The sequence below is a fragment of the Anarhichas minor genome, unplaced genomic scaffold (genome assembly GCF_050575085.1).
Source record: "Anarhichas minor isolate MPS153535 unplaced genomic scaffold, ASM5057508v1 ptg000010l, whole genome shotgun sequence".
Taxonomy (NCBI): Eukaryota; Metazoa; Chordata; class Actinopteri; order Perciformes; family Anarhichadidae; genus Anarhichas; species Anarhichas minor.
The window spans coordinates 1,876,588-1,900,169 of NW_027466456.1; the positions used below are offsets into that span (position 1 = coordinate 1,876,588).

A 23,582-nucleotide genomic window follows, 5' to 3' on the forward strand; every position below is an offset into this window, starting at 1 on the left:
TAATTATTTTGGCCTAAAATAAGATAATTGGATGTTGCATTCAGCAGGCGGCGTGATGAAAGTAGATTTGATGGTACTGGTCTGACTTTATATGCCATCTTTGTAAAAAAACAGCCGTTATTGGCTTGAGTACACGATGTTCTTTAGCCGTGTGTGTTAACAATGCACAGGACATCTCTCTGTACATTGCCCTCACAGAGACATGGCAGACATGCACAAAGTCACATACGTAACGACTAAACCTTCGACAAAGAAAGAGAAATAGACCCCCCCCCCCACCCCCCACACACACACACACACACACACTATTCAAGCAGGCTGGACTGTAACTAGAAGGTAAACAGAGAAGAGCAGCAAGCCAGAGAGGGGGAGGGGACGAGAAGAGAAACCACAGCATTTTCAAGACTGGAGAAATAGTGACTTTGCAGGAAAAAAGCAAAGCAACCTCGGATTGTAGTGTAATGAACTAACAAAACCTCAGAGAATACACAGCATCCGGGTATCAGAGATGTCTAGAGACGGGTTAAAACAACTTGAGATGGAAAGTTTTCAAGTCTTAAATGGTTTTAGACTCAACGTACAATTAAAAACCTGGTAAACAAGTTGCACTGTTGATTGCTTTTGAGAAAAATATTTGTAATGACGTGTAGAACCACAAAAACAAGCTCGAGCTGAACGCTCAGTTGTTCAATAGTCACATTAATTAACTCTCTGCCCTCTCCTCACACAGGCAGACACACACCATATCGATCTGTACTGGTCGTCTTGACGCAAGTCTCCACCTTTAAGACCAAACAATCTCCTCACTCGCAGCGCGGTTATCCAACAGTGGCATTTTCTTTCTAACCGCTCGCTGAGCCTCCGGCTACTGGCATGCATTCAACTCTCACTGACTTTCTTATTCCCAGAAAAACATTATGCAAGCAACAGGATCCTGGAGAGAAGGTCCTGCTGACCAGGAAGTAAAGAAGAGAATCCAAATTTGACTTTTTTTGCAAGCTTTGCAACAATTCATGTCGACCTCTTTAGTAACAAATCTGCAAGAATGTAATGAAGGTTCATGACTCAAAAACATGATGTGCAGCGAACACAGTTGCAAGGTCAAGATATACCTTTGCACACACACACACTTCAAAACTATTTTGAGTATGAGGAAGTAAGAGACAAGATGAACGGACACATAACTGAAACAGAAGATACTTTGTCTCTGTTGACTTGAGCCTTAACTAAAAACAAAAAGCAGATGTAAAAAGATCAGAGAGACTAATGAAGTCTGAGTCCAAGAATTCTTCCTCGACCAAATCAATGATTCTGTTCACAGTTGTGAGAAGTCAAAACTAAACTTTGTTTTATTGTATAAACTTCAGTCTGACTGGATGATGTTCAGCAGGCACCACACAAGCAATACTCACTACAAGCATCGTATGTTCATTATAGTTATGGAGGGAAACGTTAATGCAAGAAGAGCTGACGAGTATCACACACAAGGAATTTGCTTTGGTTTTGTATTTGTGCATAACATAAATATATTTAAATTTAAAAGAAAAGCAATTATTGCAAAATTCAAGAAAGATAAATGAAGAAAATTACAATAAAATATGTAAAATCTATTGGAATTAAAATGAAAGAGCTGTTTTTAGACGCAACAATTAGTAGATCGACAGAAAAACAACTATTTTGATAATTGATGAATCATTTCAGTGATTTCTCAAGTAGAAACCCTCCCACATCCTGACTCCAGCCTCTAAAATGAATTTGTAACTATTATTATTTGGACTTTTTGTTGAATAAAACAAGACATTTGAAGGTGTCATGTTCGGCTGTGGGGCGGCCATTTTTTTATTAACTTATTAATTGGAGAAAGTATCTGCAGATGAATCGGTAATGAACAGAATAGCTCAGCTCTCACCGTAGACACCCGAGTGTACTCGCTTCACCCAGCACTGGATCTACCTCGAGTGTAGGCTCACTCGCACTACTTCACGTGTCTCACGTTGTGAAGAGCTGCCAGCGTAGAGCATGGACACAGAGTGGAGCCCTGCAGCGGGGAGACAGGAAGGCCGGCAGCCTTCGCAGCCTTCACGGCCAGTGGGCAGGAACAATGGTTTGCTCTGCAGTGCCGGTCCAGCTCTGTCTCCTCACACAGCCTGTAGCGCTAACCTCTGCTACAACAACAGAGATGGACTCAGTTATTAAGCCTCCGGTCTCTATGAGCCAACAGTCCTGGAAACAGAAGCTTTTATCCATAAAGCATAAGTCACATGGTGCGATGCACCCACTGGCAGCTGATCGGACCCAGTCACAAAAATACAAGTAGTCGTATCCAGAGGATTACAATCCAGAAGTACATTTGATTCTATTATTACTGCTTGTTTAATATGTCATAGATTTCCAGCTATACTGTTTACAAGTTAAATCTAATAACAAGTGTCTGTTTTTAGTTACCAAAGACCAAGAGCGATGTCTTCATATTGCTTATTTTGTCCATCAATTAAAAAAAAAAAGCAAAGAAATTTATTATCACAAATGATATAAAATAGAACAAATAACCAGCATGAGACCGGCAAATGCTTGCCATTTTTATTTAATCTATATTTTTTCCTGCTGATCAAGTAATTAATCTGATCTGTTTTTATAAATTGAATTCTGAAAATGCAGACAGACACATTATGTGATGAGCTTTGATTAAACTTAGAGAAAAACAACAAGTAAGCAGTTAGCAGTGGTCTGGTTTTACTTGCCGAGGAGGATTCTGCTGGTTTTTGGCTCCAACAGATAAGCCCCGGGGCTTTTTTGGTTTCGCTTTAGAAACGCATCCAATTCCATTGTTTTAAAGTTCACCACTGCTTTAAATGAATATGCGTAGAAACCATTGAGGTGAGAGCGGAGATATGCTGCTGCATCTTTGCTCAGAGAGTTAGTCCAGAAGAAGCCAATCAGATAACCACTTAGTAACAAACATACATCGACTCCTCGCTCTGCACTGTGTGGGTTCATTTAATCATTTCCAGGATAAGATGATTTACAGACTTGAACACAATATCATGAATGCATGCATCTCTCATCTGGTCATCCACATGACTTACATAGCGTGACTGTGTCGTATGTTGGCGCTTATGCATGAGTAAGTATTAGCTTTGGACATCTGCAACTCATTCACTATTCATATGAAAAATGTCCTTCAGACTATAAAAGACAACAGATCTCAATACCTCCAGCTGGACTTAGACTATTTACTGATCACTCTCTTTTGACCACCTCACCATGAAGGCAAACATGCGGTTAAAATAGTCAAAATAGGTCAACTAGGGAAATTTACCAGAGGTGTTTACACCTTGACATGTGAGATATTACCGGCACAACAAAGGAGTGGTCTGATGAAGGCACGGCGAAGAGGAGAAATAAAAACAAGCATGTGTAGACGCACACGCTGCACATCACAGCAGCCACACGGCACTACAGGACCGTAAAGGCTACAAAGCAGCTGGACGCAACGAGTTGATGAGCTTCAAGGAAAAGGCTTAAGTGAGCGACATCGTCATGTCCCGAAGCCGGCTTCAAGTCCAAACCTCCCGCCTCTGCTTTCAGGGCTGGAACAGCCAAAAACTCCCACAGAGCCTCCCCTGTTTCACGAGCTGTGTTTCCATATAGTTCACAAACAGATTTTTATATGCTGCAAAAAAAAAAGCTAATTAGGTGCGTTTCCATCAGCTGGTTTGGAGGGAATAAAGTCTCCTACAGTGAAGTTTTGAACATAAATTGTCACTAAAGGCTATGCGTGGCTGTTATCTACACATAAACGGAGTAGAAGAAGAAGAGATTGTGAACAAGACAAGTTGTCATCTCACCCATAAGAACAATGGAGAGGTCTTCAGGAATTTGTTCACAATTGGGCAAGTTTTAATGGTTCATTCTTGTCAGCAGTTTCATGCTGTCTGGAGACAAAGACAAGCATTGATGTGAATAACCAGGAAGACATGGACAGCAGAAGCAGCTGATCAGTCATGTGAGGTAACTGTTGGTGTTTCCGTGTCTCATTTAGAGCATCAAATCTTCTGTCCTTTCCTCCCAGTCCAGGTGCTGCTGGACGTCTACTGGTGGGAAACACAAGCAGTACTTGCACACGTGGGCATGAGGAGGCGGATCTACTTATGCAACAGTTGCCCCAAAAAGGGGAACGTTTACAATGTGGTCACAACTGAAAGGAACGCATAGTTCTTTCAACGAGAGGGTCCTCTGACTACGTCCTGGGCTCCTTTGCATCGTGCTCACGTTGCCTTTGAGCAAGTACCAGAGGACACCATTCAGACAGAGGGGCACGGAGACAAGAAGTATTAAACGTTTGCTTACTCAAAACATTTCAGTGTGTGTGTGTGTGTGTATGTGTTTGCAGTGAAGAGGAATTCAGCTAATGCTGTGTTTGATAAACGCCATTAGCCTGCTAACTCATTGTGGCCTTTCTTCTGGTTTTCTTTTTGAATCTAAAAGTATTTGTGCTGCTAAACAAAGGTTCACAGACGGGGTCTGCTCAAGAACTGAAGCCATGAGTTGGGAAATCCCGCTCCGGCAGCAGAGGGTGGATGAAAGCCCCTATAGAGCGCCTCATCCTATAGATGACCTAGGAGAGGAAACAGGTCCGACAGGCTAAACCCTACGGTGTTCTGTTACCGGACTGGTGTCGAAACATACAGCGCAAACACGAAAAACAGCTCTCTGGGTATGATAAGCACAAGACACACAGCAGTACCCTCCAGCACTTTAAACTACATCAAAGTCTTTTAATTACGTGGAAGAACAATCAGCAGCAAAGACACTAAGCAACCAGGTGAGTCAGCACCTTTAAAACATGAAGTCCCCAGCTGGACAGTGGGCTGCACTTATCTCATGAGTGCTAATCGTGTTGCATAATAACAATAATCTTCAAATGGCTGTGAAACTAATGACTGACACGAGGGACAGAATGAGATGATGCGTGCTCCTGTAGAAATAAATGTAATTGTTTATTTTAGGTCGTTTTGCAGACTATAGAATTAGCCGGAAGATGCCAGCTATCAGAGAGAAAGTCCAACAATGTGTTACTGCAGAGAGGAGACGCACCACCACACTCAGCCGACGTCTAGAAGCTAAACTCCAAACGGAGGAGAACAAAAAAATGTACGTGGTAAACCATCATTACATGGCTGGAAATGTGTGTACACAAAACACACTCAAGTACACATGCACACTTTCTCCAGTGATGCTGATGTCGACAGACCCGACGACAGCAGCGTGACACACACACACGCACAACATAAAGACCTCTAGCTGAGCACCTCCATCCGTCTGACAGTAATGTACAGAGACTTCACTGAGCAAAGAAAAGCATGGAATCTGCACAAGGTTATTGAAAAACTGCAGTCACGACGACAGAGTGATGCATCCACCCGCCCCTCACAGCCTTCAGCCTCCCGATACAGAGCCCCTTTCTGCCTAAAATTACGGCTGCCTTGGAAACCTTCGGATCACTGCAGGGACTGCATTCCCTGTTCCCAACGGGAAGTGTGAGAGCTGGCACAGAGGAGTGAGAAGCCGACAGCAGCACGCTAAAAGGGGTTTGCATCAGTAATGAAGTGTGCGTGTGGTTGCTCGGTCATTAGGTAGTTTGTTAGAAAGTGGAGCGAGTGCACCGAGGTTTTAAGCGAGCAAACACGCAAGGCTGTAATCACGTATGAACTATTAGGAAAGGCTGCCTCAATTTAATTCAATACTCCCCTTGGAAACTTCTTGAATTTAAATGACCAACTACAAATGTGTTGATCCCTCAGTCGGTCTTCCTGCTTCACTGACCTTCACGCTGCTGTGTTTCAATGCTCTCATGTTCTTCTTTCTACTTTGTTTGCCTGCTATAAGATAGAAAGGCACACTACATCTTATCTGAGCTCTTTTCAAATAATCAAGTCTATCGGAATGTGGTCATTCTTCAGAAAAAAAAAAAAGAGTACAAAGGTTACAAACAGAGTAAGAAGAGGATTTACCTGGGGCTGTTTTCAGTGAGCTCGTATTTCTCCTTTCAGTCTGACCAATTATTTAGACTTTAAAACCAGTTTGCGTCTCTTTTGCAAATACCATGAAGGTACCACACCAGACTGCGTACCTGAGACAGTGTTACTTATTGATTACATCCTTACAAAAATCTCATCCTTGTCGTGCTCAATAAAATATGAGCATTCAAATCTGTTTACGATGCTGTGAGGATAATCTTTTAAACAAGATATTTGATCTCCCAAAGAACAAACACCATCTACACTGTCAGGGAATGTCATGGTGATGTATAAGAGCGGACAACATGACCGCTCCGGAGAAAGACTAAACAGTCCGCAGGCCACACGATGAAAGGTTAGCTGCTCCTGAGTCACCAATCTGGTTAAAGGTAGCATGTTAGCTGGACCGCTAATCCCATTTCACAAACCCTCTGCGTATTATTGATACCTGCCTTGTCCTCTGAGATTAAACAAGTGCGAGTGCTTTGGAGAGAAGACTACACACACCATGTTTTTATAATGAAACATATTTACATTGTTGAATGTAATAATGGATCCGTTACATCTAGTATAATGATGTTTAAGTAATCATTTACACTGTTTTCACCAGGCTGTAGCCTCTTGCTCTTCACAGTTTTGCACACTTATGTATGCTGTATTTACACTTATTGGTCCACCCACATAAATCCAATTAAATGTGGTACTCCAGTTTTAACAATGCAAAAATATTCAGGTTATTTCCTCCACAAATACAGAAATAAATCTTGCTTTTCTTAATTTCTTATAACTTTAGTAACTGTGGGTTCAAATGTGATGCCCAAACTAACTAAACAATCTGAAGACATCAGTTTGGGTGTTTCTAACTGATGAATTTTCAAGATGGTTTAGTCCATTAATTGATATATAACCTATTGTAAAATAATGGTTATTTGAAGGAGGTGGCTAGAATTGCACCATATTTAAATCTCAATGAGAAAGCAGCTCGTCACTTTATTATTTCTTAGTTTTATTTAACTTATTCACGTCCCCAGCCATCAGATAAGTAACGTTTTCATTCACAGCCCAAGCTCACTGCTTTAGGGTTAGCTAGCTTAATGCTGCTATTCAACAGCTGGCTAGCTAACACCACTAAAAAAAAAACACAAGTAAACAAACTTTATCAACCAGCTGTGTCAAGTACAGACAAAAAACATGCAAAAGGCTCCTCTTTCTGGCAACGTTACAGGTCAATTAAACACTGTAACTAGCTTGGTAACGGTAGCCGTGTAGCATGGAGGATTCATGTCACTGAACACTGATGACAGGCGGATATAATGCGGCAGAAAGCGACGTGACGGAGGGGTGTAGTTGTCGTTAAAGGTGGTTCAACCTGCTGACACGGCTGTCATCTGTCGTACGTGTAATTACTGAAGGTTTTACGAAGATGGAGATGGAGATATTAGCTTACCAGCACAGGAGAGCTACAATGAGGCACACCAACAAAACGCGCAGCCTCTTCATTATCTTCCCGCGGGGACCAACATCCTCGCTCTCTGGGAGTTTTTTCTAATCTCTTCTAAGCTTTTGTCTGTTGGCCGAGGACTCGTGTTAACTCCAACTGTCTTCTGTGGCTAAAAACCTACACTTAAGGTGTGCTATTTTTCCTTTTTCATTGTGCGGAACAAGTCGTCCGCTTCTTACTCGGCTTGAACAGCGACTGCTGTGGCGGAGGTAGCTGGCTCTCGGTATGTTCAACCCTTTCTCCAGGTTTGACCAATCAAATCGCAGCTGTGTGTACGTCGGCCAATCACAGGACACGCAGCAACACCGTATTTGACGAGACACGCCCCCTTTGGACTGAGGATGAGCTGGAAGCAGAACGCGTCACATATGTCTTGACAAGCTAAAACCACTAAAGCACGCGGCATTTAAAATGTTATTGCTCAATCTTCTGCTGTCAAACGTTTCAATATGAATGACTAATGCTGCAACCTTTGATTCTGTAAATTGGTAATACATGTGAAAGTCCAAATTACTCGATGAGGTGTGCAGTGAGGAATGCGGTGAGGAATGTGAACATTGTGTACTTTCCCCTTCAACACTTTCATAAAGTACACAAATGTATATTTAAGAACATCCAGAAAAAGGTATTTCAAAAACAAACCATTCGTTGTTTAGTGCCGATTGCAATGGAGCTAAATTGTGTTATATGTATCATATATTTATCATAAATATCATCTATCATTATCTATCAATTTATTTTTTTGTTTTATTTAATGGGTCTGAAACTTTTAGTTTGAATTCCAGAGATCATTCAAATTAAAACGTAAATAAACTGGAATAATACATATTTTTTATTTAGCATAGAAACATCTTGAACCCCCAAAAAACACATCTTTATATGTGTATTTATATATTGTCAATCATCCTTTCCTTCTTTAATAAATGTGTACATTGTATTGTGAAATAACAATATTATTAAAACAACGAATTTTATGTCTTAATACACTATCTACGGTTTCTTCTGTTTACCCCTGTGAAGGTTTAGCCTTACGTTGAATACGATAACTACATATCCCAGAGTGCAATTCGAGAAGCTGGCTAAATATGTGCCTGCACTTTTTCTTTTTTTGAAATCGTTGGTTGTCTAATGTATATAAACTTATAAATACATCATATTAATCAGAGTAACGTGAAATAAAATGGTGAATAGATCTGAGATTGTGTGAAGTAACAAGTAAAATGTGTATTTTCTTTTTTATCAGGCGGGGTCCTGAGGTTTCGACAGTCGTCAGTACTAAAAAGTGAGAAGAACATTTTCACACAGAAGTGAAGTTTTGGGCGAACATAACCCGCTTATTTACACCGCGGTTAGCTTCCGTAACACCGCGTAGTGGCTCTTTTTGGGACTTTTTTAAAGACGCGCAGGCTTTACCATGGAGGTACTCCGGGTGGTCGTGCTCGTCCTGTCCGTGTTGGTCGCGCTGGTCTCGGAGAGGTTCGTGGTGCTGGCTTCCTTCTCTCAGTCTCTGGACTCAGACTTCACGTTCACGCTGCCAGCCGGTCGCAAGGAGTGCTTCTTCCAGACCATGAAGAAAGATGCCTCTCTGGAGATTGAGTATCAGGTGATTATAAATATACTCACATAAACTGGGATATGAAATTTAAAAGGTATGTGAGTGAAGCCAAACTAGCTCTGTGTCTGTCTGCCACATCAGTGATAACACCCAAAGAGAGATACCACATTAACATATTCAACTTATTTGTTATTGTGGTTACTGTTCCCGTTTACAGATCCAATTAAAGCAAACCACACTGGTATACTTTAATGTAAAATGCAAATATCGTATTAAAGCAGTAGAGCCAGTGGGGGCACACACACCTCGAGTAAACCTGTTAAGCCGGTCAGTGTATAGCTGACAGCTGAATGAGGCTGATTTTCTGGTGTCAGGCAGTTGCTCTTTGTTATTGGCTGTGGGAGAAATAAATCCCACACCTTGTACTCAGTTGTAGTGTCTACCACCCTGTGGCTTATTGCTTCCACGTCTCTCTTTTCTGATGTTTTCCTCTGTCCTCTTTACTTCTCACATCCCGCAGGTATTAGATGGAGCAGGTCTCGATGTGGATTTCTTCATCACCTCTCCTTCTGCCCAAGTGGTGTTCAGTGACTATCACAAGTCAGATGGAGTGCACACGTATGTTAGGATTCAAGGAATCTTTTTATTGTCATTATGCAACACAGAGATGCACAACGAAATGCAGTTGTAACATGCATTTTTTTTACACGCATACATCTGCAAGCTCTCACTGCCTGTGCTTCCCTCCAGCGTTGTCGACACCGAGGACGGAGACTACATGTTGTGCTTCGACAACACGTTCAGCACCGTCTCCGAGAAGCTCGTCTTCTTCGAGTTGATCCTGGACAACATGGACCGAGATGATGAAGAGGTGGAGGACTGGAAGGAGTACGTCCAGGGAACGGACGTGCTGGACATGAAGCTGGAAGACATCATGGTGAGGGATGCAGCCGGTCTGAGACACACAGATGTTATGCTATTCAGAAAAATATAGATTTTGACATTGCAACCCATTCCAGAGTAGTTGTGTAATAGTTTTTTTTGTGAGAAGGTTATTTCAGACTTTCCTTCTCTTGTCCACCAGCAAAATAATTGTCACTGTGCCACCGATGCTCTTAGCATGAAATCGACAGTGCAAAGTGACCCAACAGGCAGGTAGTTGCCCTGCAGCCATTTTTCAGCTCGCTGTGGCTGTTTGTTTGCACCATTCTTCCCTACAGTATTTTTTTTTTATAACCGATCCACTTGTATGTCCGTTTATCCTGTTGATCAGACTGTTTTATTGAAGAATAGCATCGCTAATGAAGCTACGCTAACTAGCTGACAAACACATTGCATTTAACCGCTGAGGACACTTGATCTCGTAGGAGGAGACGGTCACGGGCTCTGACCGTGGTCGTCCTGCTACCAAGCAGGACCACAGCAGCGCGGCACAGCTACCCCCCCCCTGCTGTGAGACAGTAGGCGGAAACGCATGTTGGCGCGGCTAAAAGCAAACCCACCAGGGACACAGAAAAAACCCCTTACACATGCAAAGTCAGGAGACTGTCACAAGAATACACAATGACATGAACTCTCACCGATTGGGTGAGGGAAGCCAATTGTCTCAGCTTGCACCACAATAGCCTGCAACGCCCCGTCACTAGGAACTGCCTTTATATTTGTGTCAGAAGTCACATCAGCCTCACTTACTCACTGGCTTTAAAGACAGGAAATGGATCTCCCAGCTGTGCAGGAAGTTGGTTTCCCATGGAAGGCGGAACACACCTGACCTGTTGACAAACTCAGTCCTCATTTTTGATCACTCTGCTTTGCATTTAGTGAGTTTAAGAGGAACAAAGTATATAATTTGTCTTCTCAGATTCTGTCAATCTAGTCTGACTCAGTGGATGTAGAATGTGGGTATGACTCACCCCTCCCCAGACTGGGAATGGGTGCAGCCGCTGTGGAGATTAAGTCTGGTTGTGTCAAACTCACCCGTGCGTCTCCTCTCTCCTCCTCAGGACACCATCAACAACGTGAAGGCTCGGCTGGGCAAGAGTGTGCACATCCAGACGGTGCTGCGGGCGTTCGAGGCTCGCGACAGGAACATCCAGGAGAGCAACTTCGACCGGGTGAACCTTTGGTCGGTGGTTAACGTCATCGTTATGATGGTGATCTCGGGGATTCAGGTCTACCTGGTCCGCTCGCTGTTTGAAGATAAAAGGAAAATTCGTACATAACAGCACCCTCCCAAAGGAAGGACGGAGAGAGAAACTAACACACACACACACACACACACCCCTCAGATCTCTTTAACATAAGATTTCTTCTATACACATGCACACAAACAGACATTTTGACATCCTTAATAACAAAAGGCACTTCTGTTGTTGCTCTGCTTCTCAGCCCACTGAAGTTTTAGGGAACAACTTAGAACTATCACCCCGTCTACTTTACAAACCATCTCTTTGCTGCAGAAAGAAAAGTCCCTTTGTCTCTCTTTAAGACGTATATATTGTTTTATAGTCCTCCCTAACGTCACAGAAAGCGACGAGCACGTTTTTGATGTTTTTCTAACGGAGCCTTAAGTTACTGGGCCAGTGGCCAATTGCAAAAAAAAAAAATGTCCTTTTTTTTCTTTGGACATGTTTTTATTTGAGATAAACTAGATGAAGATATGGTGTCTGAAGAATTTGATTTTATATTTCTGCCAAATAAGAGTGGGAAGTTCAATCAGTATATCAGCAAGTATTCCCATTTTTAAAGAAGTTGTACTCATAAATGTACCTTTTGTGTGTTTCTATGATGACTTAGTGGCTTGTATTTAGCTGCCGGTCTGTGAGGTCTTTAGAATACTTTGCCACGGACGTTTATGTTTCTATAAATCCAGTCTCACTTTCCCGGCTCATGCCAACACTGGAGGAGGAGAAAAAGGAACCGGCGTCTCTTACCGACGTCGGCACTTCTCTCCTCCGCGGTGGCTCGTTGCCCGGATGGCAGCCGCCCTCCTCTGTGAAGCCTCACTGCTGCTGACGGGTGTCTGCTTACGGCCACCTACTGTGTGAAGACGTTGCCGCCTGCCTGTCTCTCCTGTGACCGGGTCTATTTCTATCTCCCCGACACCTGGAAGGTCACGACCGCTACCACACCGCTCGGTTCAATGAGCGCGAGTCCGTTCGCTGCCGCGGCTCCGACGGCATTCTTTTTAAAATGCTTGTATCTCTGTATTTAGTTTGAACAACGTTGTTTTTGTCTTTATATTCTTAGAGCATAATGGGCCCCAAAGTTTGTTTTGTGGGTTAATCAGGGCCACAGTTTGTTGTGGCGTGTGTGAGTGAAGGAGCTGCTCAAGAGGTTTTATATCATTTGGTTTTCTAGTGTTTTTCATGCACCGGTCAGTTGTGAGATTTTGGGCTATTTTGCTTCCATATCATGTCTTCTTTCAGACTAGTGGAAAGAAAACATCCAAAAATACACATTTATTTGACTGCTTTGTCGATTGGGGTTTGTTTGTATATAATTCAGCCAGATTTATTCAACATTTTATTCCTGAAAACATGGACAAAATAGAAAATATATATATTTTTTATGGCTATATGATCGGTGATATAATTCCCTCTATAAAAACATTTTAACTCTAATCTGACAACAAAATTAAACCTTGCTTTATTCAATGCAAATTACCACATATTAAAAGATGCCTCATTCGCATATTTAAACATAACATTTCAGAAAACTTGCAATACAAAAAAAGAATTGAATTGCCATAAGTAATATTTATTAGTGGTATTGATTATATATTATTTTTGTACCCTTTTCACCTGTAGTGTCTCCATTTAAACAGCCTTACAATGGAAGTGCTGTAAAACCAAACTTTGAGCAGTCTGATTGTTTTGAAATGTTAGTGTGTTGGTATTGTGGGTCGCTGGAATAACATACAGGATGTCTAAGATATCATCATCCTCATCTTCATCCTCAGTGCTTACGACCATCATGTTGTGGTGGGGTCAGTGTTTAATTTAAGTACTGTATGTTGAGATTCTATAAGTGATGGATTAGTAATATGAAGTTGCAGTTTCTGATTTATTTGTCATCTGTTCTACAAAAATAAAAGCCTACAAAGTATTTCTAAGTTACTGAGTAAGAGGTTGTTAAAGTTTCTGGATCAACAGTAAAATATTTTTTTACTACTAATGTGGTATTTATTCAACTAATGTCCTGTAGTTGCAAATGTGTATATATTAAACAATCCTACATTCTTTCTGACTTCTGTGTGTTCCTGCTGATCTTGAATCGTTGTACTGTACTTGGAGGCAGCATATCAAACTTTATGCAGATACCTTCAGGAAAGCTCGGGCTTCTTCAAGCCGGCGGCGTCTTCTGGATCTGGTGCTGCAGAGATGTGATGATTAGACACTCGCTGAGCAGCCCGGGAGAACGGACAGGAGAAGAAGTGGTTGTTGCAGCTGTTCTGGTCATCGGACGCTGCGTGGATGATCCCGTCCTTCTGGAAACACCGTCTGTGTTGAGACACGACCCGATCCTCTGCTCTAGAACTACAACTACACACAAAAGCAGAAACATAATCACGTTACATTTCTTGACACTTAACTCAAACCTCTATAAGAAGCCCTTTGGTGGGCTGTGTCTTCGCTTACGGCCATACCACCCTGAACACGCCCGATCTCGTCTGATCTCGGAAGCTAAGCAGGGTCGGGCCTGGTCAGTACTTGGATGGGAGACCGCCTGGGAATACCAGGTGCTGTAAGCTTTTATTTTTCCCCACTCCTCTTTACAAAGCAGCAGAGGCTCTGGAGCTTCTCCGGTGGAGAACTTCATCGTTTTTTGTTTTTTTTGAGAGTTTATCGTCATTTTTTAAATAAACAATATCAAAAAGTACCAAGTCACGTGATGTAATCCATTGACCAGGACCACTTCCATTGTGTCTGCCTGTCGGCTATGGAGGACGAAAAACTTCTTAAGAATAAATAGATAAATGCATAAATAAATGTATAAATACGGAAATGAATGAATAAATACATGCTGAAATAAATACAGAAATATTTAAATGCTGAAATGAATAAATAAAAGTTGATACCTAAACAGGACATAAATAAATACATCTATTTCTACATTTCTGTTCACCTTAAATGTATTTCTGTATGGCGCTGTCCGTATGTCAATGAGGTAGGCGGTCCGAACCTCATTCTTAATAGCAGACCACCTCAAGGTGTCACTCAGACAGAACCAGGACATTCTGATGTAGCATTTCGAAATTAAAGCCCTTCAAAATCTCATTCATGAGCTAACTTCAAATCACATTCATGAGACAATTTGTCTAATTTCAGATTAGCCTTTAGAAGAAATAGTGCATAGTTACAAAATCATTTGACTACAGGCTAATAACGGACCACCTCAAGGTGTCACTCAGACAGAACCAGGACATTCTGAAGCTCCAGCGCCCTCTGCTGTTTTATAAAGAGGAGTGGGAAAAAATAAAAGCTTACAGCACCTGGTATTCCCAGGCGGTCTCCCATCCAAGTACTGACCAGGCCCGACCCTGCTTAGCTTCCGAGATCAGACGAGATCGGGCGTGTTCAGGGTGGTATGGCCGTAAGCGAAGACACAGCCCACCAAAGGGCTTCTTATAGAGGTTTGAGTTAAGCGTCAAGACATGTAAGATATTTTGTGGTTATGTTTCTGTAGATAACAGTGTGCAGTTATTTGGAAATGACGATTATAGAAAAAAAAAAAACGCGCTGGTATCAATCTCTCTCACGGTCAAACACAGAAATGTACTGGACACGGGAGTTAACGTCTGCAGCGAAATAACCGGCACTGCACATCAAATTCGGTAGGATCTTAACAACAATCAGTTATAGAACGAAGCAGAATCCATCTTACTTATTGTTCCCAATTTTTTTACATCTACAGTTTCTGTTCCTGCCATGTGGAACATCTCAGACTTCCACTAGCTAAAAAACAATAAATTCAAACTCCTTTATCACTCTCCTAAATGGTAAGAGTACAAACTTGTTTGTTTTTTAATCTTTTTTAACTTAGTGGAGATTTTTAGAGAGTGTATTTATTGTTTTTATGTCTTGGTGTTGTATTTAAGTCCCTGTATTTCATGTGTGCCCACTAGGTGACAAATACATTTTTTGATTGATTGAAATGTATTTAAAAGTGCATTATCAGAATAAATATGCATGAGTTACCTTTTTGCAGGCATGTTGTTCTGTGGGTTGGCCAGTCTCATGTTTTCTGCAGGATAGGGGCTACTTATGGTCCACACAGACACCTCGTCAAAGAAAAAACAAAAACAAAACATCAACAACGTGCCTTTCGTCTTTAAAACAATCCACCAGCAGGGGGCGCTGTGAGCTCTATGATAAATTGATTCACTTCCGGTATAATGACAGAAGGAGATTGTAGCATCGGCGCCGAATAAAATACAATCGCAGGTAGGTCAGAAATAATTTTTTTAAATATTCGGGGAGATTGTTTAAAAGATCGCCAATGGTTGTCCATAATCACACTGTTACATAAGGCACGTCTGGTTCTATAGTCAAGTCAAAGCCGGAAGTAGCGACAGCTTCATGCTAGCAGCACCGGCCAACCGTTGAGATCCTGTTCAGAATAGATGCGTTCACCTGGACCGCAAACTCAACACAAAGTATGATTCAAAGATCTGTTAAAATCACGCAATACATTCACTACACGATAGATAAGCTCGTTAGCTTCGAAGCTAACGTAAAAGCTCAAATACATTGGCACAAACCGGCTCGTTCACACAGAGTCTAGCTTCGTCTGTGAAGCTAGTTTACGTGTTTGGTGAAATAATGGTAAATGTTGACTTCGAAATTGTTTCTCAAAGCAGTGGATAAGCACAATACGGAGTCATCCAGATGTTCCCAGGCTCCTATTTCCTCCAGCACACACACATGTTTCCTAGTGATGTTAAAATATGTATAATTATTTAAAATGTGGTTACAGATTAGAGTAATCCTTATAAGTATACCCTTTAAATTGTCAGTTTTTTTGTCTCCAAGTAGCCTTTGCTATTCTTTAATCTACATGTATCTATATTTGCTGTTGTTGGTGTCGTGTATGAATGGATGGATGCATTGTGTTTAACCCGGTGGATGGCAAACTGTGTTCAGGGTGATGGGACCAGACGGGGCCCCGGGTCCAGCTGTGCCCTGGCGGAAGGTGCTGTGGGAGTGCCAGGCGTTTCCCGACAACTACGTGGACCAGCGGTTCCTTGAAGAATTGCGGAGGAACGAGGGCGTCCGGCAGTACAGCTACTGGGCCGTGGTGCGAGAGGCGGGCTTTGTCGGAGAGCAGCTGTCCTGCGTGGCCATTTTTATCACCCTCTGGCTCTACATGGAGCAGGTAAAGGCTCCAGAAAGATCTACGGCTCCTCGTAGAGCACATTGTGCCCTTTTAAAAATATATATCAAATGCATAACTCCTCCACATCTCTGCTGTCCTCACAGAGTCTGCTGTCCCCTGAGACACTGTTGTGGACCAGCCTCGTCTGCGCCCTGCTGGGTTATGGACTGCACCGAGCCTTGCCAGCTCCAGTCGAATCCGGCTGCGAGCCCCGGACCCGACTGGCTGACCTGCAGAGCGCCACCATTTTTCTCTCCTTCACCTTTGGCTTCTCGCCAGTTCTGAAGACGCTGACGGAGTCCGTGAGCACCGACACTGTGTACGCCATGTCGGCCGTGATGCTGCTGGCCCACCTGGTGTCGTTCCCGTACGCCCAGCCATCACCTCCCGGCAGCTTCTCCCTGAACGCCGCCCTGTTCGCCTCGGTGTGTTTGGCCTCGAGGTTACCCGGGGCCCTGCACACCTTCGCCATGCTCACCTGCGCCCTGCTGGTGTTCGCCCTGTGGCCCTGCCTGCTGCAGAGGCTGAGGGGGAACGCCCCCGGCCAGTTCGCCGGGGTGTGTGTGGGAGTGTGCGTTGCAGGAGTGGCAGGTCTGGGGTCCCAGTGGCCAGGCGGAGCCGTGCTCTTGGCCCTGGCCCTGGGGAGCGTCACGCTGCTCTGCCCGCTGCTGCTGGTCAGACTGCAGAGGCACAAGGACAACATCCAGGGGCCCTGGGACGAGGCAGAGATCCACGAGGACCTCGGCCACTAGCGGACCGAGCCGAGAGGACCACATGACGGTCGTCTGAACTGAACTCCTTCATCGTCGGTCCACATCTGTTTGGACAGCCATAACAACTTGTTATACTCTAATGTTCAAGCTGCTATTAGCTTCATAAGTGTTCTGAATTTAACAAGAGATGCTGACTTGCATCACATTGTGATGCACCTATTTGATATCGGTGATGTTTTAATAATCTGTGGGAGGTGTTCCATGTTTTTTATGGTTGTGTACAGTGTGTTGTTGGTGTCGTGTATGAATGGACGGATGCATTGTGTTTAACCCGGTGAATTGCAAACTGTTAAAATGAAACGGAAGTTTAAATGAACAATTTAAAGGGTTTTGTAATAAAGAAAAGTTTCTTGAGTGAGATGTTATTTAATATAAAAGTTAAGGATTACCAGTAATTTTTACTACAGTGGGAGTGTAATGCAACAATAATTAATTCATGTATTTTCAGTGGTACATGATGCATTCATCTCTGATTTTTAGAAGTTTTCATGTTATTTATGAAGGCGAGTTCGCTGCTCAGAAATTAATGACAATAACGAGAGATTTTATTTTATTTTTAATGAACCCGACAGCTTTCTAATAATGTAGTATAACTCATGAAAACCTGCTTCTGTTGATCATCACACAGAGCAGAAAACTGCTGCAGTACACCACTAATGCACTTAAAAACCAGTTACCTCTATTTTCTAATTCCTCCTATAAGGCTAAAGGTATTAAAATGAAGAACAACTTCATACAGCAAAGGTCTAACTTTAATTTGAGTATTTGTACTTTTTTCTTCTTGTAGATTAACGAGGAGCTTTGGAGATGCTTTTCAATATCGTATAATTTATAATGATCAAAATATTCAGAATATATGCAATTATAAAGTTTGGTCTTCAACTGGAGGACAAGTAAGAGTTTGGGAATAATTATTATTATGGCCAAATATATATTTTTAACTATTCCTGTATTTGCTGAATGTGTAAATGAAATAACAGTATACAATGTAAAAATCCCTCTATCTTTATGCATATCTATGCACTTTAACCGTGATTGGCCATTTGTGTTGTTACATTATTTATTTTTGTCTTGTAATTTCCCTCTTGTTTGCTTTTATTTTTATTTGTTTTAAGTTATTGTGAACTGTTGGGACCGACGGCCATGTTGCATTCCCGCCGCCGCGCCGCACTAGGGTCAGTGACGTCACAGAGGCGTTGCCGGTTGATGAGAAACACCTGTGTGACCGTCACGTTGCTTTGAAAGCTTTTATAAAACAGCAGAGCAGCACTTCTCCCTCTGTCATAGTAACAATTTATTTAACAAAAGGTAGAGTCGATAACTCATCGTGTTCCTTTTATTCAACATTACAATGTGAATACTGGAATTGTTATGTTTCAATATAAACAATATGTTTTCATTCTAGCTATCAGTTAAACATTAAAAACACACACCAGAACTATAACTACTGTTTTTAAGGCCAGCTTTTTGTCTTAGAAACCCATGTTGTGAAAAAAGAAAGTGGATTCCAGAAAGTATGAATGGAGACACGCACGTGCAGTATAAGCGGTGTGTGTGTGTGTGTGGACGCTAGGTGTCGTACCTTCACCTCTCTTCTCCCCGGCGTGGTGCGAAACGTGACCGCGTGCCTCGCGGTGGTTTTTAAACGCTGCGGTGGCGCCATTAAGCGGGGGGATGAAGCGCGACTTCAACATCCGGTTCAGTCGAGCCGCCCGACTGTGTGCGGCCTCCACGTGCGAGGGGGAAGTGCGTGGTGGTGATGGCGCATCGCCGATTGCACGGTTCCAAATTATATTTTAATCATATTTACAATATTTTTAATCATATATTATATATTTTAGATACTTAACCAACAAATGATTGCAAATTATATTTTTAATTCGATTATTTTTTCTGTTTATTTAGATGTTTTATTTATGGAATAACGAACAGTGGTCCACATACACCAGGGATCCCCAAATATTTCTGTCAGGGAGCCCTATAAGCCAAAAGAACCTGAACAACCTTGAATATATATATATTTATTGTATATTTTTAGACACTAAACAAAAACTTGTATTGTAATTCTACGTTCATGCTTAGTGGTCTTCTGCAGTCCTCTGCAGCTTTTGGGTTCACAACTTACACTCTGTTACACTCACACCTGTCCCCCAGCAAACAATGCCAGGTAGGAACTAAAGTTACTCTGAGGCCAAATGTATGCACATGCAATAGCTTAACTTAAATGTTACACCTTTAAATAAAAAAAGTGATCATGTAATAATAATTTGATGTATTAATCCAACTTCCAAATCTATCTAGCTGTCTATACGTAATTAAAATAACCCAAAATGTAACTGAGGCTACAGTTGGAGCAGAGATAACATCTGATAATTCCTGTTAAACATCATCTGCTGAATTCTACTCAAGATAAATAGAGTTTAATTGTGACATAACTGAAATTGAGCTATCATGATTTTTGCTGGGACAACACCCACAAGGGCCCTTAAATGTTCTTGGATCTTCGTTAGCAAACTGCAGATATACACAGAAAACTTGAACACGTTCAAAAATATAACCTGTTTATTCATAAAACAGAGAAAATAGTGCATGTGTATTCTCTTTTAGCAGAATAACTCAAAATTGATATTTCTATTTACACAAAGTTCAGGCACTTGAGGAAAGTCGGCAGACAGTCGAGCACATTCCGGCTTTTATGGCCGATGATATTATGTACAAAACAGACTCAAGGCTCAGTGGATTTGGCAGACGGCAGCTCCCAAAGGAAGGTGCAGAGAAGCCCAGCATAGTGCTTCAGCTGGATTACACATCACACAGGTCGTGGGTGTCTCTGGGCAGCAGTGAGCGGCAGCTGGAAGGATCACTGGGGTTGATGGGTAATGGAGTTCAGAGCAGAGAGGACCGTTATTTCCCGTTTGGGATAGATGGAGGATGCCTCCTGGAGAGAGAAGGTCACATCAAAGATTCAATGGTTCAGTATAATAGAACAATATTAACAGAACAATCACTTGAATGCCTTATAATATCGTTCACAAGGAGAGACGGAATGAAATGCAGTAGTGTGCTTTGTTCTTGTATTATCGACAGAGATCCATTCAATATCCACCATTGCATTTGTTTTTTCTTCCATCTTTCATTCTTCGACTGTAGATTTCTTAACGGCAGACCTGACAAACTGATTATAGAGATAATGTCTGATCCCTCATCATCATAATCTATTAATCTAGTTATGCAGCAGTTCGCTCAACTGTGAGTTCTAACACCGGATAGCATAAAAATAGCAGCACATCAGCTTCATATGCCCATTTCATCAATAAATTAACAAAAAAACAGGCTAACTGTACGTCTCCACTGCAGCTGCAAACTTGTGTTGGCCCTTCAGTGAACAGCTTTGAGGCCGATGGTGTGAACACAGAAATAAAATATATTTCTATGGGTGTAACCTATCATGACCCCGGGATTAGAGGCTTGTCATGAAAATGATGTGAAAACTTGCAAAAACAGTTACATGCCATGTAAAACATGGAGAATCATGAGGGTTTGGCAGAGGAAAAAAAAGGGGAATAAAAGCGAAGAAATAATGGTTATTAGAGATTACTATAATATAGCAGTCGGTTAGAAAGATGGAGAGATGTACAATTTAGCAGGCAGCTTTTCCAAATGTTGGAGCACTGCATTACAAGTTTCCATGTACATATCTTTTAGATTTTGCCATTATGTCACACATTTGGATTGTTGCACAATAGATGACCTATAGTGTCAGCATACTTAATTTGAATAAATATGGCGGAGAAAAAATAAATAAACTTATAGAAGCAAGCTCATGCCCCACGTACTGTATATCTATAGGGGGAGAGCGATTGAGTGAGAAAAAGAGGCATGACGTTGGATGGAATGAGTCAGGAAGGGAAAGAGGGAGACCATGCGGGAAAGAACCTAAAGAACCATCGGAGAGCACAGAGGAAATGAGGCGGAGAGAAGAAGGAGAGACCGGCCAAAAGCAGGGGAGGAACCAGTGAAAGAGGAGAAGTGAAGAAATGTACAAGAAAAAGAATTGGGGGGGAGAGAGAGAGGGAAAATAACAGTTACTGCATGAGGGAAACTGGGGAGGGCAATAAAACAAAATGCATGCTAGAAGGAGGGAATAAGAGGGGGAGATGAAGGACGGAGAGAAAGATGAAAACTTGATAGAGCGCTCAGCCTGTTGTCTCTGGCTCCGGTAGAAAGCTGCACAGAGAGAAGTCCTGTCTACTGATGGGAAAGAGAATATGAGAAACACATTTTTCCAGCAGACCCCCACCCAGCTCAAATAACAACTCCCTCTGCCCCCGAAGCACACGGTTTGATCGTGTGTGTGTGTGTGTGTGTCTGTGTGTGTGAGTGTGTGTATGCATATATGCCAGTGCATGTTTGAGTGACAGATGGGAGGTCATCTTAATGTAACCGGTCTGGTTTCAGGGCCTGCGGTCGTGTGGTTTCTGAGTCACCTTGGCACACTAGATGGAGCCCGGCCGGGCTGGCCAACGAGCTGCCGAAGGCCGTCGGCGCTCTTGGAAACGGTGTGAGGAGCGGGCACCCGGCGGACAGACGGGGCGTGGCCGCGAGACACCACCGGCTTGGTCACAGAGTTTTTACGGACGGTCGGGCTGGGGTGGAATAAGAGAACGTTCAGTGACAGGCGACAGGAAGCACAGCTTTATCGCGTGTAGTTCAACTACCTGGAGGCCTGTATCCAGGAGGAGTCCACGGGTGGAGGCAGAGGGGTGGTGCAGGTGGAGGTGGAGAACTTCCCGACCACGGCGAGCGCCTCCTTCAGGGAGGCGTGCTGGCGGAGCACCTCCTCTCGGTGCTGCTGCTGCTCCGGTGACTCATCCATCAGCGCTGAGCATTCTCCCAGAGCGTAGAGCTGGGCCAGCAGCTCGGAGCTAATGAACTCCTTCACCTACAGAGGGGGATTATTAACAGCTGCCACAAGTCAAAATGTTACACTTTGTAAACTGATAGTTTACTCCGATTTGGGAGATTATGGCCCGAAATTCTTAAAGGGACAGTTCACCCCAAAATCTAAATTACGATTTTTTCCCTCTTACTCGTCGTGTTATTTATCAATCCAGATTGTTTTGGTGTTTGTTATGGAGATCATTTTTTCCTCTCCAATATAATTACATTATATGAAACTGACTCGCCAAAAAGTACATTTGGAAAAACTCAACAGCAACGTCTCTTTCCAGAAGTCCTGACCCGGTTACTCTAGATAATCCACAGACCTCGTTCTGAGCAGTTTCATGTAGATGATTGAAAGAAAATAGTTCCAACAGAAAACTGCTCACAGCTGTGGATCGATAAACAGCACTACAGGTAAATGAAAAATATGTATTTCTGGTTTTGGGGTGAACTGTACCTTTAAAAAGGGACTTTTCCCTTGAAAAGGACTTTTCCAAGTAGTTGGAATATGCAAATAGTGTTTCAAATGGTGACGACTTGTATGATAGACAAAGAAATACAGATTCTAATGGCCAAGTTATGGGGAAGATTAACGCCAAACAAAGCCACTTCAAAAACGTTTTAGCAGGTTTTGCTGGGCTGTGGGCGAGAAGAAAGAAAGGGGAAATGATTAAAAGTGAGGAGTCTGGTGTGAATGTCCTACGCTGTTGATCATGAGGTGCATGACGGTCTTTGGCATCAAGTCCTTGAAGGTCTTGTAGATGATGCTCATGTAGGAGTCCACCAAGCTGCGAATGGTTTCCACCTGACGCTCCAGCTGAGGGTCACTGAAGTTCTCAGGAGCTCCGTTTCCCCGCCCGTCCACCTGAGTGACACACAGACCAGATGGGAGTTGGGGAGTGATTGCAACATACTCTATGTTCTGATTGTCCATTTTGTTTTAACCGACTGCAGTGAAACGTGCAGCAGTTGAGGTAACACAGCCGGTAATTTCATGTTCAATACGGTCTCGTGTGTATTTTCAATATCTCGTTATGCGCGCATGCTTGCGACGAGAAGAAGTGAAGAGCCACTGTGGAAGGAACAGGGAGAGCAGAATAGAGGGAACACAAGAGATGGGAAGAAGAAAGAGAAGGGGGGAGCGAGTGAGGGACGAGGAACTGCTGATTAGAAACAGACGAGAACACACACACACATGTTGTAGTGACATCATGGGCCAAGAATGCTGTGCTGAGGAGCCAACGACAGAGCGAGATGGAAGGGGTGGGGGACTGGCTTTTTCTTTTTTCTCTCTCGCTTTGGCAGGGGAGGAGAAGGGGGAACACGGAGAGAAGGGTGAGGGGTTATGGTCAGCGTTTTAAGCGTTAGCAGAGTCAGTGAGTGCATTCAACGCAGAAAGGTAAGGAGCAGAC

General features: G+C 42.7%; 4 protein-coding genes, 1 long non-coding RNA gene and 2 other non-coding genes across 16 annotated transcripts in view; 3 read left to right on the top strand and 4 right to left on the bottom strand.

Annotated features, from left to right (window-relative positions):
- suco (SUN domain containing ossification factor) overlaps window positions 1-7,715 on the bottom strand; it is a 39,621-nt gene extending 31,906 nt beyond the window's left edge. For all 5 annotated transcript variants that reach the window (XM_076087432.1, XM_076087431.1, XM_076087430.1 and 2 more), the window contains exon 1: window positions 7,468-7,715. In XM_076087432.1, the coding sequence (XP_075943547.1) occupies window positions 7,468-7,520 (53 nt within the window). In that variant the 5' untranslated portion in view covers window positions 7,521-7,715. The remainder of the gene's footprint in view (window positions 1-7,467) is intronic.
- Window positions 7,716-8,778: 1,063 nt separating this feature from the next.
- tmed5 (transmembrane p24 trafficking protein 5) lies at window positions 8,779-13,317 on the top strand. Its single transcript, XM_076087446.1, has 4 exons — window positions 8,779-9,124; window positions 9,597-9,694; window positions 9,827-10,013; window positions 11,080-13,317. Exons 1-4 carry the CDS (start codon window positions 8,936-8,938, stop codon window positions 11,296-11,298), a joined length of 693 nt encoding a protein of 230 aa, XP_075943561.1. The 5' UTR covers window positions 8,779-8,935; the 3' UTR covers window positions 11,299-13,317.
- LOC142946316 (uncharacterized) lies at window positions 9,311-15,831 on the bottom strand. Of its 2 annotated transcripts, none has more exons than XR_012953060.1 (5): window positions 15,277-15,831; window positions 13,399-13,620; window positions 11,054-11,265; window positions 10,769-10,848; window positions 9,311-10,031 (listed from the first exon to the last, which is right to left on the bottom strand). It is a non-coding gene; the product is annotated as an uncharacterized LOC142946316 (long non-coding RNA). The 2 variants fall into 2 exon arrangements; XR_012953059.1 differs by having other exon boundaries at window positions 10,773-10,848; window positions 15,277-15,525.
- Window positions 13,711-13,829, top strand: LOC142947173 (5S ribosomal RNA). The gene has a single exon (XR_012953266.1). It is a non-coding gene; the product is annotated as a 5S ribosomal RNA (ribosomal RNA).
- On the bottom strand, window positions 14,559-14,677 carry LOC142947185 (5S ribosomal RNA). Its single transcript, XR_012953278.1, has one exon. It is a non-coding gene; the product is annotated as a 5S ribosomal RNA (ribosomal RNA).
- Window positions 14,802-18,499, top strand: pigc (phosphatidylinositol glycan anchor biosynthesis, class C). 4 transcript variants are annotated; one of them, XM_076087443.1, is made up of 3 exons: window positions 14,802-14,912; window positions 16,222-16,453; window positions 16,558-18,499. In XM_076087443.1, the coding sequence occupies exons 2-3, from the start codon at window positions 16,226-16,228 to the stop codon at window positions 17,203-17,205; spliced, it is 876 nt and encodes a 291-aa protein (XP_075943558.1). In that variant the 5' UTR covers window positions 14,802-14,912; window positions 16,222-16,225; the 3' UTR covers window positions 17,206-18,499. The 4 variants fall into 4 exon arrangements, with proteins under 4 accessions (XP_075943558.1, XP_075943559.1, XP_075943557.1 ...); XM_076087444.1 differs by lacking the exon at window positions 14,802-14,912 and adding an exon at window positions 14,950-15,077; XM_076087442.1 differs by lacking the exon at window positions 14,802-14,912 and adding an exon at window positions 15,137-15,522.
- A 1,267-nt stretch (window positions 18,500-19,766) lies between these two features.
- dnm3a (dynamin 3a) overlaps window positions 19,767-23,582 on the bottom strand; it is a 28,319-nt gene continuing 24,503 nt past the window's right edge. For both annotated transcript variants that reach the window (XM_076087439.1, XM_076087438.1), the window contains 4 exons: window positions 22,874-23,035; window positions 21,945-22,168; window positions 21,714-21,872; window positions 19,767-20,164 (listed from right to left, as the gene is read on the bottom strand). In XM_076087439.1, coding sequence (XP_075943554.1) covers window positions 20,131-20,164; window positions 21,714-21,872; window positions 21,945-22,168; window positions 22,874-23,035 — 579 coding nt within the window. In that variant the 3' untranslated portion in view covers window positions 19,767-20,130. The remainder of the gene's footprint in view (window positions 20,165-21,713; window positions 21,873-21,944; window positions 22,169-22,873; window positions 23,036-23,582) is intronic.